The 15,098-nt window shown below is 52.3% G+C and overlaps 1 protein-coding gene across 1 annotated transcript; it reads left to right on the top strand.

The window, feature by feature from the left end:
* Positions 1-4,166: 4,166 nt before the first annotated feature.
* Positions 4,167-7,226, top strand: MRPS23 (mitochondrial ribosomal protein S23; the record flags this gene model as incomplete). Its single annotated transcript, XM_082008418.1, has 5 exons — positions 4,167-4,210; positions 4,366-4,533; positions 5,105-5,182; positions 5,294-5,417; positions 6,738-7,226. The coding sequence occupies 5 exons, from the start codon at positions 4,167-4,169 to the stop codon at positions 6,894-6,896; spliced, it is 573 nt and encodes a 190-aa protein (XP_081864544.1). The 3' UTR covers positions 6,897-7,226.
* Positions 7,227-15,098: the final 7,872 nt, after the last annotated feature.

Below are 15,098 nucleotides of genomic sequence, written 5' to 3'. Positions count from 1 at the left end.
AAATGCAATTCTTACATAAAAGTGCACAATTCTTAGTGACATTTGTATCACTTCTATACAAAAAGGTTTAAAATGAACAAAACAAACAAAAAAACCCCTGTGACATTTGTGAGTGTTGCTGTTTTAGAATTTATTTCCATAAGTGATTTTTTTTTAAAGATGTTTAATAGTAATTCATACAATAAAGTCCTGGTGTACTCTTAACGCTCTTGTATATTTTGCTTTTTGCCACCATTTTTTTACAGGGGGGGAAAAGAAAGAAATCGGGGTGGGGAGGGAAATGCTTCTTCCCATCATGCCCCCTGTAGCCATGTCCCTCATTGCTGCAGATGCCCAAAAGCTGCCCTGGCTCGTTGCCTCCCTGTGCGTGACGGTGCTGAATTTCCATCCAATGATTTTCTCGAGAAAGTGAGCGCTGGAGACCCGTCGCTGGTGAGCTCCTGTCTCCACCCGGCTGGACGTTTGGCTCAGGAGCCGGTCCCCTCGCGTGCCTGTTGTGGGAGAGCGCGAGAAGAGCACCGGGACCTCACGGTGAGCTAACGGCAGGGAGAGCCCAGGACTTGGGGGAAAGTGCTGGCACAGGTGAGGATGCTTTGGGGACGCCCTGTCCCCATTCCTCCCTGCTTCACCTCAGCTGGCAAAGCAATGCCACCGCGACACATGGCGGGCACGTGGGGCACCCACTGCTCCCCTCTGCCGTCCCCGTGCCGGGGTTTCAGCCGGGATCTAACACCAAGGGCTCTGCTGGGGTCAGAGGCTGCCAGGGTGGGCTCTGCACTGGGGAAACCATCCCAGCGCCGAGCATGCTGGGGCGCAGCACTGCCGGGGACTGCGCCTGCCGGTCCCTGCGTAAGCTCCCAGCACGCTTGTGGCCAGCGAGGCGTGTGGGGACCTGCCTTTCAGGAAAGAGCGGAAAAGGAAGAATGCTGTGGCTTACCCGCTTCATTCTGGAAATAACAAGCCTCTCTGGGACGGGACGTGTGAGTTTTCTTTAAACTGTTTCATTAGCTATTGCACAGCAACTCCTCCGCGTCTGTCAAGCAGGCAGTCTGGCTCCTTCGCGTTGTCTCCTGGTGGAATGGAAATACGTTACAATAATAAATTATTTCTGAAATATGTGTTATTCATCTCCAGCCCTGCACGTTTCTGCACCGTGCCGAGCTGGCAGGATCGCTGACTCTGTGAAGTTGGAGCGTGAGGAGCTGGATGGCGTTGGTGGAATCGCTCCCGTAGGGGCTGGTCCCAGCATTACTCCCGTAGGGAATTGCCTGCTTGGCACCGGGCTTGGCTTCCCTTTCCTTTCACGTTCCTTGCAACAGGCTGGAGGAGGAAAACTTTTGGTGAGAAACTCCTTGGAGGCTCAAAAAGCAGGACCCAAAGATGAGGGGGGGCTGTGCCAGGTGTGAGGGAAGGGCAGGTGCACATCAAGCTCCACTTAGAGGAGCTGGCCCCTGTGTCCCCAGACAGCACCCAAGCCCTTCGTATGGGGAAGGGTAGGACTTTTGGCCTGTACAGGCTGTGCTGTCCTTGAGAAATACCCCCCGGAGCAGCCTTAGCAAGGCAGCATCTGGCCAGAGGGGCTGTGGACCACGGGGACTGCTCCGTGCCTCCACCCCCCCTTGCCGTGGGCAGCCCATGGCTCACAGAAGGGGGGTTATTTCTCAGCAGCGGGGAGCCTCTGAGGCCGGGGGGCATGGCGCTTCGTGAGCAGCCCTGGGTGACAGCGACAGGGCTGGGGGGCACACAGAGCATCCCCTTCGCTTGCGGGGAGGGGGCTCGTGCCCGCAAGGGATGGGGACAGAGTCTGCTTGCCCTGCACCAGCTGTCTGGGAGCAGCTTTCAGTTGCTGGCGGGATTAGAGCTCCCCAGCCTCACGTGTGGCTTGGAAACCTTCCCTGTGAAAGAAGATGCTGGAAAGAGTCAAGGCATTCTTGCCTTAAATGTCAAAAGCATCGAAATGCTGGAGAAACCCTGGATGTTGCCTTCCTGCCGCAGCCAAGCAAGCTGTCGCGAGCCCACGGGGGAGCCAGGGCTTTTTCAAAGACCAGGGCCTGCCCAGTTCTTTGAGCAGCTCAGACGCAGCCCTGGAGTGGTCCCAGCAACTCCCTTTTGAATTCTTTTGCTCTACGGGGGCAAAGGGTTTTTCATTCAAAACCGTGTTTTAAGAAAACCAGCAGCTGAGAAAAGCCCAGGACTGAAGCCTGTGGTCATATGATGACTGGCATGGAGCGCCTGCTGGCTGTCAGTCTGCGATGGAAATTTACTGCCCCCTTCCTTCCCAAGGCTGGAAGATGGAAGGAAGGATGTATTTTTTCCCCGTCAGCTCATTCCCAAGCTAAGGGCTGCATCTAGTGACCTGCATCGCCCGCTGCCACGCAATTCTCCCAAGTCAGGTCGGTGGAAACGCTGACTTGGGGGCGAAGGCTGTTTACACAGGGCAAATAGCTCGGGTGTAGCTGCTGGATTTTATAAATCAAGGTAAAAAATACAGACTGGGGCTCTGTGCCGGGCAGCCAGGCACCGTCTGCTGCCACCTCCTGGGCTCAGCAAGCAGTGCTGGGGCTGCGCAGGGCAGGATCAGGCCGTGGTGCAGTGCCTGGACAGGGCTTGTGCAAACCATGGCGGCAAATCCCACCGTTCGCTCTCCATCTGGGTGAGACCCAACTCCAAAAGGCAACTGGGGCAAGACTGATCCTCCTTGCATCCTGCTGCTAGTGATGGTTGGCAGCCCAATGTCACCGCCGGTCCCCAAGCCTGGGCTGCCGTGGGGACGTAGCGGTGCTCAGCTTGGGGAGACAGCAGACAGGGCAGATGTAAAGTGCCACGGGTGGAGAAGACGAGCCCCAGCCTCTGGGGATGTCATTCCTGCCGTACCGAGAGAATGACTTCACTGAGGAGGTGCAGGTGCAGCACGCAACGGCAATCTCTGATGTGTCCCCTCCTCCTGGGACCGGCCAGCACGGGCGGCAGCAGCTCCTCCTTCCCTTGGGACGTGTCCCTTGTCCGGGGCAGCTGTCCTGCCCTGTCACCCGCAGCAGTCAGCCGAGGCCGGCAGTGGGACAGCCCCAATGGCTCCGTCAGAAACCGGAGATGGCAGCCGGGCCGCTCTGCCAGGGCCTGCACGAGTTCAGCGAGCGTCACGGGGTGACAACTGCTGCCTCTACACTGGTGTTTATCCGCCCTCTCGGTTTGCGCTCACAAGCCCTAAGGCCAGGGGGGCTTTTGGGAAGCACAGCTGGTGTCACCTTATTCCAGGCTTGGTGCTAAGGAGGACCCTGGTATATTTTGACATGGCCCATCCTTTTTGCCTGTCCGCTGCACTTCCTGGAGGGCTGCGGGCCCAACCCCTGCTGCTGCACCCCCTCACCTGCCCCAGGCCCCCGGAGCTGCGCTCTGGCCCCGGGGGCACGGGCGTTGTTGGGGAGCAGAGGAGGGATGCTCAGAGCGTGTCTGAAGGCTGGGCCAGGGGTGAAGGTCGGGGGTTTAGTGGTGGCTGCCAGGCCCAGCGCTCCCTGGCTCTCCTGGGGCACCGGCTTCCCGAGCCACTCGGGGGGCTGGACAGACCTCCCGGCTGGGGACAGGCCCGAGGGGCAAGGCCCGGGCTGGGGGGTCCCTATGCTGTCACCTTCATCTCCTCGTGTGCACGACATGGTGTCAGAGGCCTCCTGAGGAGACGTGGCTTCCCACAGGCCTCGGAACTCCCGCTCCTACCCGTGCTGGGCTGAGGCGGGCGAGGGCGGCTGTCCTGCCCTTCCCTGGGGAGAGACCAGCCCCGGGGACAGGGCTCCCGTCCCCGTCCCGGTGTCCCTCAGTCCGCCTGGGAGCCACTGCCGGGCTGCGAGGGAGGCGGGAGGGCTGCGCTGCTCAGCCGGGACGGCGGGCACCGGCCCCGCGTGCTCGCGTTAGGGCAGGGGGTGGCCGCGTGGGATGGCGACACTGGCCCTTTAATTTGAGGGGGGACACGATCCGGCTGAACGCCTGCTCGGCCATCGGCTGGTGCTGTCTGGGCGCCACCTTCCGCCGCTGCCCTTCGGCTGTTGGCTGCCTGCCCTGGCGGCGGCCTGCTCGGCGGCGGAGTGGGCGCGCGCTTCCGCTTCCGGGTGGAAGGGCAGGCCGGTGCTTCGGGTGGCGGCGCTGCCAGGGCGGGCCCGGCCGCCGGCGCTGCCATGGCGGGGAACCGCATGCAGAAGATAGGGAGCGTGTTCAGCCGGTGCGGAGGGCGGGCGGCCGTGCGCGGGGTCCCCTGCTGCTGGGGGGCGCTGGGAGGGCGAGCCGGGAGGCCCGGGGGCCCGCGGGGGGGAGGCGCAAGGCCGGGGCGGTGCGGGTGGCCCCTGAGCTCCCGCCGCCAATCCTCTCCCCCGGCAGGACTCGGAACCTGCTCCGCATCGGGGTGATCAAGAAGCCGCTGTGGTTCGACGTCTACGCTGCCTTCCCCCCGCTGACGGAGCCCGTCTACCGGGTGCCGCGGCCGCGTTACGGCAAGGTGAAGGATGTCATCCCTCCCATCTTCTACCAGGAGGACGAAGTGCGAGCGTGAGTTACCGCTTTCCTGCCTTGGGCGGCCGCCGAGGGGTGCCTGAGCTCCGCCGCTCACCGGAGACGTTCCTCTGCCCCTTGTCGCTAGCCCTGCGGAGGGAGTGCAGCTGCCCCTCTTGCCCCGCGCCCTTCAAGCAGTATTTTCTCTGCTTGTTGATATCGTAGGGAAGCTGCATCACGCGTTTCTAGCGTGCTGTCACCCGCGAATTTATGATCGCTTTGGGTGGGGAGGCTCATTTGCGGTTAGAAAAGGCAGGCGCCTGTACAGGGCAGAACTCCTGGAAGCCACCTTGGGTGGCCAGCATGGGCTAACTTAAACCTTCTGTGAGGGAGCTACGGTACTTCTCTGGCTCACCAGCAGTGGTGAAGATTAACTGGAGTTTATTAAAACAATTTAAAAATTCTGGAAAGAATCTCTCTGTATAACATAACTATTTCTCCTTCTTCCATTAGCTATTATGTGAATGCTTTTTGTCATATCCTAAATTAACGGACTCCGATGTTGTTTATTTACTCCAAGACATACCCCTTTTTGATGGTTTGAAAAATGAAACTTTTTTTTTAATAGGAAATTTTACAAAACTTATGGCAGTGGACCAAGACCTTTTGACCTGTCACAATCAAACTACAAATCGACTTGCCAGAAGTAAGACTTTTTTAAATTAAATTGGAAATATTTCTGAAACTTGTCTCTTTCTCCTCTTAAGTCAGTGAACCCAAATGTTTGTGAGAGTAAAAATATAATTTTGAAATCTAGGTTTGTTGAAAAATTCAATGAACTGAGAGAAGAAGGAAAAATTGAAGAAGAAAAATTGTTTGAAGAAACGGGAAAAGCCCTTTTAGCCAGTGGGATAATTTTACAGAGAAGAGGAACAGATAAAGTAAGTATTACATATGCACAGAGTTGCTTGGCCAGTGGATTCAGAAAACTTCACTTCCAGGCCCTTTATGCTGAGTTAGTCCAAATTAAATTCTCAGCAAGACAGTCACACGCCTGATGGTTGTGATAAAATGTCTTTGCTGTGCAGAGTAAACTTTCCTCTTAGTCATGAACGCAACTGGCCAAGGTTAAGGTACTTCTTGTGGGACAGAAAAGAGAAGCGCTTTTTCTGGCGATGAAAGATTTAAGCCTTCAGTGCTTTCAAATTGTCCTTTGGTGTGTCTATGTAAACCGTTTGGAAATACGTGTACGTGTTACCATATACATGTTATCTCAGTAAGGTAGCAGGGAGCAAATTAGGACCTCCTCTGGTTCAAAGATAACTAACACGCTTTTCCATCCCTTTTTAATAGCTAAATTGTGTAATGCATTCTGTTTCATCTTGATCCTGAACTGGAAATTTTTGCTTAAGTCCTGCAGTTTGGTGTTTGGTTTTTTGGTTGGTTTGTTTGTTAAAGGTATTGAGATGGAGGATTGTAGTCTGGGGGTTGTTTACTTATATTTTTGGCAAGAAAATAATGGCCCCAAATGTTCTGCTACTGCTTTTTGTTTTCCCTGACTTACAAGAGGGAAGTGTCTCCTGGGCACATGGATTCTAGTTCCTCGTTACTTCAGGCAATTGTCATGTAACTCTTACCATAAAATGGGTTAGAAAAACCAAACTGAGGATGCTTCTAGAGTAGCATGTCGGGCAGAGTGGAGCATGGCTGCTCTGTGATGGTTAGAAATCCTTTACCTTGTTCACAACCAACTGATGACCACTTCTTTTGAGAATGGTGTCCTTTGAACACCCTCAAAAAGAAGGGGGAAGAGCTGTTTATAAAAGCTGCGGTTTTAAACTTTTTAGCTAAATTCATTTATTATTTCCTTTTGTAATACACCCTCCTTTGTCCTTCATTACTCAGTGATCTCTGGGCCGAGGGTCTGTAGTGGTTTTACCAATAAAAGAGGCTGAAGAGGAACAGAAATTGGTTCTGCTTAAAGTGGGCTGTCCCAACGAGCATGTGAAAGGATGAAATCACTGAGTTTCTTTCATCTTTTAGCTTGAGGTCAGCAGTTTCATTTAAATTTCTTGCCCTGGTGATAACCTTGACACTGTATTGTACCTTCACAATAATGTAAGCATGAATTAGAACTTTTCTGTCAGCTTTTTTTGGACATACAAACTGGGGCTGTTGCTTTCTATTGCTCTCTTCAGTCGTGCTTCAACAGAAACTTCTTACGACCATGTTTTTTGGTGATTGTCTGTCTTTAACTGTAGGTAGCACAACAGGGTCATCAGGATGTTGAAACCAGGGATTCTGTGTTACACCTGCAGCTTCAAACTGTGTTGGAAGAGATACAGGGAAAGAAGAAAGATCAGGAGGAGCAGGCACCAGAATCGGCAGAAATGCGGAAGGAAAATCCCTTACCCTCCTAATAGCTGTGCTGTTGTCCTGGGACGCTCAGCTGCAGGATGTGCCCTGGCTGTGGCAGTCGCTGGCTCACGAGCCAGCATTTCTGCCTCCACAACATGGTGGTTATGAGACATTTTCTTAGGGGGAATATGCTCCAGTTATGCGGCTCTAGTGCCTTCCGTGGTAGTGTGTGGGGCACACGTTCTTTTCTTCCATCTCCCCATTTGTAAAAAAAAAAAAACAAAAAAAACTTCTTTCTGAGGTTCAAGATTGTTATCTCAAATGGTGAGTTAGAAAATGTGAGTATAAAAGTGGAAAAGTGGAAAATTAAACATTTTCTTTAAAAGCTGGAAGTCCTGTCTCTTCAGGTGTCTTATTTGCAGTATATTAACTTATTTACTACTTATTTACTTATTTATTTATTTACTTACTTACTACTTTACAGTAGTAAAGATGTTTCTGAACTTCTTGCACTTGACAGTACAGGCCTTGTGACAGTCCTGCTGTTGAAGTGGCAGATACCGCTTGCCTGACACGCTCTAACAGCCATCTGAAATGTCATATTTTTATAGCTAATTGAGAAGAGTTGCTATTTATAGAAACATAATAATATGCTCTTCCTGTTTCATCATTTGCTTAAATTCAGAATAGGATAAAGTGTAACAATACCAGATATTTTGGACCTTTGCAGTTTTTTAGTGACTCTTAATGAAATTGGTCGCCTCAGAGGAGTGAAAGATGCGATGTGACAAGTGTTTGCTGAAGAGAAAGTTGAGTGCTCTACAGAAATAGTTGCGGAAACTTTGGTGTAGAACAAGGTAAGAAAATAACAATCAATCTTACTCCGATTTGGAGCCAACAAGCATTTCATTCTTCCCATGCTTGCAAACTCCAGTGCCTAGCTAAGTTTTTGTTAAAGAGTTTGGCTTTGGGTTGTATGAAAAAACAATTACTGTTTGCGTCTTTTTTTTTTTCCCCTTTTTGTTTGTGTCTTCAAAAAAGAACCAAACTACACTAACAGGTGTAAATAATGTAAAATCTCTTCTCTGGCTCTCCCCAGAAAGGAACGGGGAGATTTCCTTTTGGTTTCATACCTACCTCCCAGACGCTTTCTCCACGATGAAATTTGGTGACACTGCTGCTGTATGTGATGCAAAAAAATGCTGTTATGAATCTGTACTGAATGGCAGTGAAACGGAGGATTTAAAAATGCCCATGGTTTGTTTTTGTATGGCTTGATTTGCTTCCTAGTAGCAGCATGATTACAGAGTAGACTTACTCAGTTATCCTTGGAAGGTCAAACTTTATTCCTATTTTATTTTGTACTTTATTACAAAGAGAAAAAAGCCCTCTGAGCACTGCCGTAGCTGTAAGCTGTGGAGGATGTGTTTCCAGAGCTGGCCTTGGCAGCACAGAGACCTGTCTGAGCAAGGTGGAGCAGGAGTTGCTGCCTGACTTGCTGAATTCATATGCAGCGGTGCCTTAGAGGTGAATATAATGGCTGCCCCTACCCCCAGCACCCAAGTTTGGCAACCACTGTGCTGCGTCAAGGGTAGGAGAAGTCTTAATGTAAACAGATGACAAAAATGCATTAAAATGGGCTTCAGTCTGAAGCAGCACTGGAGGGGAGGTGTGCTGGGAGTAAATTGTAGCAAGCCCTTCGCTCTTCTGCAGCCAGCCTGTGGATGGGGCTTTCCCTCCATCGCAGGGGTCTCCCGTTTGGCTGAGGACCCAGGAGCTGCCCTCCTCCGAAAATCTCTGGCAGCTGGGATGGGAATTTCCCTCCTTGTGCCCGGTTTTCTTGCTTGGGCCGAATGATTCTCACCAGCCCAAGGTAAGAGAGACTAACAGTTCTGTGCCTCCTATGCCACAGCTTTGTGTCTCTGCCTTTCGTGGATTTTTAGAGGTAAAACTTTTATTTTGAGCATCTTGTTCTGCATTTTTAACTGTTGATGATGCACTTAGCTTGCCAAAAATTGCAAATGGAAGTACTTTAAAAGGAGAAGTAATGCTATGAAGTTGAATGCAGTAACACATGAGAGATTTCTCACTCCACAGCTTGGTGGTCTCCTGTTTGTTGTCGCTTCTCTAAAAAATTGCCAACATTACTTAAAGAGCTTTTTCCTCTATCATCTGCTGTAACTAGCTTCATCCTTGCATCTTTACTGAGCTTGGCTGTGTTTTCCTTTAGTCATCTGAAGCATATTAAGCAATAATGTATTAAATTTAGAACACAGAGTAGAGCAGCAGCCTTGTGGTGTTCCCTGAGCGAGTTCCTGTGCGAAACAGACAGGAAGAGAGTTGGAATTTTCTGTTTTTATTTTGTGTTGGGAAAAAGTCACTGGGGTGGCTGCCCTGGGCAGAGCACTCCCAGCTGGACCAGCCGTTCTGCAGTGCGCTTGGCTGGGGAGCGATCGGATTTACCTCACCTGCAGCTGTGGCCTGAGGGGTGGGAGTAAGAGACCCCTCATTTTTTTTTTTCTTCCCCTTCTACATCTGAAATGATGGTGACTGTCCAGCTTCTTAACCACTAGTTTTCATGAACACACCTGAGAGGTTTATTGCAGCTTACCTCTCTGTGTGTAGCCCAAAGCTGCCACGGCCAGTGAGCCAAACTGTGACTTGGAGGGTGCAAAGAAACTTGGATTTGTGCAGCAGCGGTGTAACCTGGCTGGCAGATGGGAGGGTGCAGCTCCAGGCTTTGCCCAAACCCTGTATAAAGCAATGGTGTCCTTCACTGACGTGTGTGCATGCTGTTATTCTGGAGCAGGTACGTGGCCAAATTTAGCTGGAAAACCTGGGAATGTATAAGGAAGGATATGCTTCAAGTGGGGCAGCAGGAGCCATGAGGGAGGCTGGGAGCCAGCACAGGGCTGAGCCAGCCTTGGGGCTGGCTGTGGTGATGGGGCCGCTTCCAGCCGAGTGGCTCTGGACGGAGAAGCCATTAGAGATGTTCCTCTGCGCTGAGGGTCTGCTACGGCTGCTGGGTCATGGGGAACCTTCTGGGTAAAGGAGGTGAGTAATTCAGTGCAATTAGGAGAAAACACAATTAAGACCAGAGCTCTGTGAGTTTTTGGTAGTGTGCCTTTGGTGGGTGCATTTGCGGGCTGGGACTGAAACGCCAGTCACCGTGACCTTGGAAGAGCTCGCCTGCTTTAATTAAAAGCTCTGAGTAAGAGCCTGGGGCGAGCGATTTGTTATTTACCCAGCAGTTACCCTCCGGCCCGCAGCTCTGCGGGAGGAGGGAACGACCCGTGGGGGCGCGTCCCGCGCGGTTTCCACCGTGGCAGCGGGCGGCCGTGGCCGGGCTCCCCGCTAGGTGGGAGCCGCGCTCCGCCGCCGGCCCCACGGGTGGGGAGGGCTCTCGGTGGCCGTCGGTGTGTCCGTCACCCTCCCTCTCCCCGGCCGGCCCTGCCCCACGCGGGGAGGGCCGAGCGGCCGTGTGGACCCTCCCGTGTCGCGGCGGGGGCGTCGGCCCCCACGCCGCGCTGCCTGGCCGGAGTGGGTAGCTGGCACCAAGCAGCATGAAAAATGTGTGCGATGGGTGACGTCGGCTTTGCATTGCCCCGCAGGCTGGCGCTAGCATGGGGAGAGCCCGAGCTTTCACCAAAAACACCCGAAAAAAAATCCCCCGAGCCCGCGGGGTGCGCAGCGCTGGGGTACGAGAAGAGACCAAGGGTACTGGGGGGGGGAGAGCCCCAGGGGCCCGTGGAACCCCGTGCTGACCTTGCTGCCTGCCCGCTGCCTGCCCGCTGCCTGCCCGCTGCCTGCCCGCTGCCTGCCCGCTGCCTGCCCGCTGCCTGCCCGCTGCCTGCCCGCTGCCTGCCCGCTGCCTGCCCGCTGCCTGCCCGCTGCCTGCCCGCTGCCTGCCCGCTGCCTGCCTGCTGCCTGCCCTGGGGAAGGCAAAGGCTGTTCTTGGGGTTTGTGGGCAAAAGATGCGGATGTGACCTTGCCGTTTGCCCTTTGCCTTTGCGGGGCAGCTCGTGCAGTCAAGTAATTTCCTTCAGCCTGGGCAAAGCCATCCTCTGCCATTGTGACGCTTGTTAGTGATGGGAGCGAAGCTTTTGCTGTCTCGCAATCCTACACCCCATTATGCAGCAGCTGTATGACCTTTTCTGGGCTAAGTTGCTGACCTCCTTCCTCATGCGAGATGAGTGGTGTGTGTAGCAGTTCCTCTCGCTGAGTGCCAGGCTATTTTTAAGTGGAAATAAATGCCAAAGTATCAGTTACAAGGTTCCTTACTCCCTGAGGCATCAAAAAGACGATTGCAGGCAGTCAGTAACCCCTTCTACAGCTCTGAAAGCCAGGCTGAAGGTTTTCCAAGGTCAATTCCTAAAACTGTGGGCCTCGCCTGAAAATTTTAGGATTGCCTGCTCTCTAGGGGGTCCCAGTAGGACCTAGAAGTCTTGATTGCAGAGGCTGCTGCTTTTGTGACTAGCCCACTCGAGCACTGATGCCCAGGTTAGCTTGCCCCAGTAGCGTTAGCAATGAAACCGGCAAAGCCGCTGTGCCCAAAGCGCTGGGAGGGGAACGCCCTGCCCTCTGCCCCTTGGGAATGCAGGGGGGCTGCCTCTGTCCCTGGGCAACGGCATCCCGTGTAGAGGGGTGCTGCAAATGGGTCCTGCGCGGATGGTAAATCCCTAGAGGCAGCAAATGACGCGGGTATATTGGTGCAATGAACATCAGAAAGAAGCTTCCAGGGGTGCCATAGCATTACTCAGGCTGCTGCTCTACCCAGCAGCGCCGGTGCTTGTACGCAGGACGTGTCCCACTGGAGTGAGCGCCTCTGGTCCCGCAGCTCAGGGCTGTAGGAGCCCTGAGCTTGGGCACTGTTTTAATCCCAAGGCAGCCGCGCCCCGCAGCGATGCACAACCCCTTCGGCAGGTTGCCTGCGTGGCAGAGCCGGGCACATGTTACTGTGCGGTAACACACCTCTGAGCGCACTGTTGGTCACGTGTGGGCAGATTATCCGCTGTTACGTGTTGAGGGCAAGGGAACTAAGGATTTAATAGGATCAAGTCTTATGTCTGGAGCAGCCAAAATAATTCATCGGCTTTGCTGGAAAACCAGATGATCTGACCTTGGCAATGCCAAGCTTCATCGAGGCAGGTAATAAAGCATTTAATATTTTAAATAAAGCATTTAATATTTTAAGAATGTGGCTCCAAACAAGATACAAAAATGTTGGCATTGCTGCACTGGAGTATTTTTCTGTGATTTACCTCTGCCCACTCTTCTGTGCACATGTGCACACACGCGCACTTGGTCTTCAAATCTGACCCATTTTGAGCTTGGGAATATTCCAGAAATCTGTATCTCTTAGGATCTTAGCTTGAATTTATTGTGTTTTTATACTTGCCTTATTATACTTCACCTGATAGAAGACATGCTGAGATCTATTAAGGAGTGTGATGGCCTTTGTAACCCAGGGATGAGGCAGTCCCATTGCTTGTCACTTGAATTGAGGCAATAGCCGCCTTTGCATCACCTGAATTTAGAAAGCTTTTAGTTGGGTAAATTTGCCGGCTCTCCTAAAGGAGCAGGGCTTGGTGCTGCTTTCCAGGGGCAGCCCACCGCCATGGGGCTCTGCAGCTGCCGTTTCCCAGGGCTGTTGGGGCCGCCGGGCAGACGAGAGAGGCATTTTACACACATTTGTCAGGAAAATGTATGTGGCATTGGAGCAAGGTGCTGTCTGCTCGGGGGGATGGCACACAGGTGGCTTCTGCTTTCGGGAGGGGGTTTGCAAAACCTCGGCAGCATTGGCTCCTGCCATCTGCCTAGTTTTTAAAGTGTTTAAATTAACACTTGTTTAATGCATTGGGATTGGCACTCTTTGTAGTGTTTTGCTTCTACAGCACCAGAAATGCCCATGTAATAGTAATTCCTGGCCCAACAGTTCTGGGATGCATATTGCAGGACAATACCCCTTGGCAGGGCAGGAGGAAGGAACAGCGGGAGGATTGGAGCATCCACACAAGAACAGTAGGTTGAGCTCAGCGGTGGCTTGGGGTGAAGAAGCTGCCTGGCTGCTGTTTTACCAGTAAATTTTAAGTACTTGCAGGACTGACCCACTCCTTGTTCAGTTTTTCGATAGCTGATGCAAGCCACCGACTGTTTGGCTAACCAGCTTGCTTGTGGCTGGGTCAGCTGGGAGGGTTGAGCCCCATAGGGACCCCGTCTGCGGGGCAAGCGTGCTGTTAGGTGCTGCAGTACATTTTCGTTTAATGAACATTTTAATAATCATTCAAGGAAGGCCAGGCTGTATCATGTGCCATGGCTTGGTCCGGGCTGTGAGGGGACCGCTCAGGAGCACGAGGGCTTTGCTGGCGGAGAGTGATGCGTGGTGGTGTTGCAGCCCCGAGAAACCCCCGCAGCCCCGTCCTGGTGAGCTCTTGCCCCAGTGCTGGCAGTGGGGCTGCTCCCTTGGGGCCGGTCACTCCCCTGCCTGCTTTCCTGGGCCTGGGGGTTGAAATCTTCCTGGGACATGGCAGTGACTCGGGATGTCCCCACTGCTCTGAAACCTAGAGCATCAGAGATGCTCGGGAGGGTCCCCCCAGGAGCCCCGGCGGCTCAGCTGTCCTTGGCTCTGTCTGTCTCCCTGTGCTGCTGCTGCCTGTATGCATATTGCAAGCTCATTCTGATGTGTGCTAATGCTATTATCCTCCAGAAATTGAAATCAAGTCTGAACCTATAATGTTTCACTGGGAGGGAATTGGGGTTATATATTCCTGTGTACAGCAGCATTCTATTTCAGTCATAGCATTTAATTATGATTGGTGTGTTAGTGCCCACCAGAGCATAACAAATTGTCATTATGTTATTCTGCTGAGTCTAATTTAATTGGCAAGTTGTCACAAAAGCAATTATCCATCATTTATTTTGTTGCCATAACCACATCTTGGAGAGCACCTGCTGCCTGAAGTGGAAAGGCTCTGCAGTCTCTTGGTCCTGGATTTCTTCCACTTGCCTGACACAAAGACACCATTTCCTCCTCTTATTTAAAAATATGTTCCTCATTTCCCAGCATGGGCTCGTGCGCAAGGCTGGAAATGCCGGAGGAAATGCGCTGTGCAGGTAGCGTCCAGTTCCAGCATCCTGGGGCTGATGCGAGTTACAGAGGTTTGTCCCCTCCAGAGACCCCGGAGCCAGTCCGTTGTGGTGGCTGTGAGTTGTGGTCAGATGAGTAAGTTGTGTCTGACTCCTCACTTCTGGAAAGTTAGGATGAAATAAGGAGAAAAAGGGAAGTTTGAAGACGAGACATTCTCTGCCTGCAGTAAGTAAAGCACTCGGCTTCTTGCAAATAATTTTTGGGCAAAAAGGGGGGAAAAAAAATCCCCCAAGCTGCTGATGGTTTATTTTGGTGTCTAAATATGTGAAGGTGGGTAGGAGTGTGCGCAGAGACGTTCAGAGGGGCAGAAGGGATGCGTGGGCTCTGCCCCAGGACCCTGAGCCCAGCTGGACCCTCTCCTTCTGGAGCTGCTCAGCCCAGATGCAGCTGAGGTGAAGAGCAAATATCTGATGTTTGACATCTGTGTTGGCCTTCACCAAACTGCTCCCACACCGGTGGATTTGCTTCCGCTGGCAGCACCGCTGGCTGACACGGCATGGGACACCCTGCGCTGGCTGTGGCACGGCAGCCAGCCGGGCGCCAAAACCCATGTCCTCTCCCTGCCTGACGCTCCCCAGGTCTGAGAGCCGCTGCAAACCATCACCCAACCTGCTGGCACGCAAGCTCTGGGGTGCTTTTCAATGAGCAAGTTTCAGATAAGGTATCTGGGTTCCCATAAAGATTAGGAGGCTGGCGAGGGAAGATTAGTGTTCTCTTATAATCTAGCAGGCAAAGCACTATCAGACTTCCTGAGACCAACCCAAAACTGCAGATTTTCTCCTTCCTGAGATGGTGTGTGGCAGTGACCAATTAAATTTTGATATTTTGGAGACAGCATCCCAAAATCCTGCAAGGCTAACGCAGACAGGAATGAATTTGAAGCCTGTGACTCACTGTGATAAATGAGTAAATAAATGAAAATCTGTTTTGATGTCTGTATTTCTTTCAGTTACTCCCCTCTCCGCCCTGTCAGTAATCTCTTCCCCTCTGGTTGTTCTGATTAGCTGCTAATGAGGAAAGATGATTTTGTAGTTAAAATAGAGAGAGGGTTTTTTTCCAGGTTCTGCTTTTCTTTCCCTTCCATGCCTTGATTTCCCCATCTGTAAGCGAAGATACT

Source organism: Phaethon aethereus (assembly GCF_964289735.1).
Source record: "Phaethon aethereus genome assembly, chromosome: 19".
Taxonomy (NCBI): Eukaryota; Metazoa; Chordata; class Aves; order Phaethontiformes; family Phaethontidae; genus Phaethon; species Phaethon aethereus.
The sequence above is the reverse complement of the archived record's forward strand: the minus strand, read 5'-3'. Positions and strand labels throughout refer to the sequence as shown.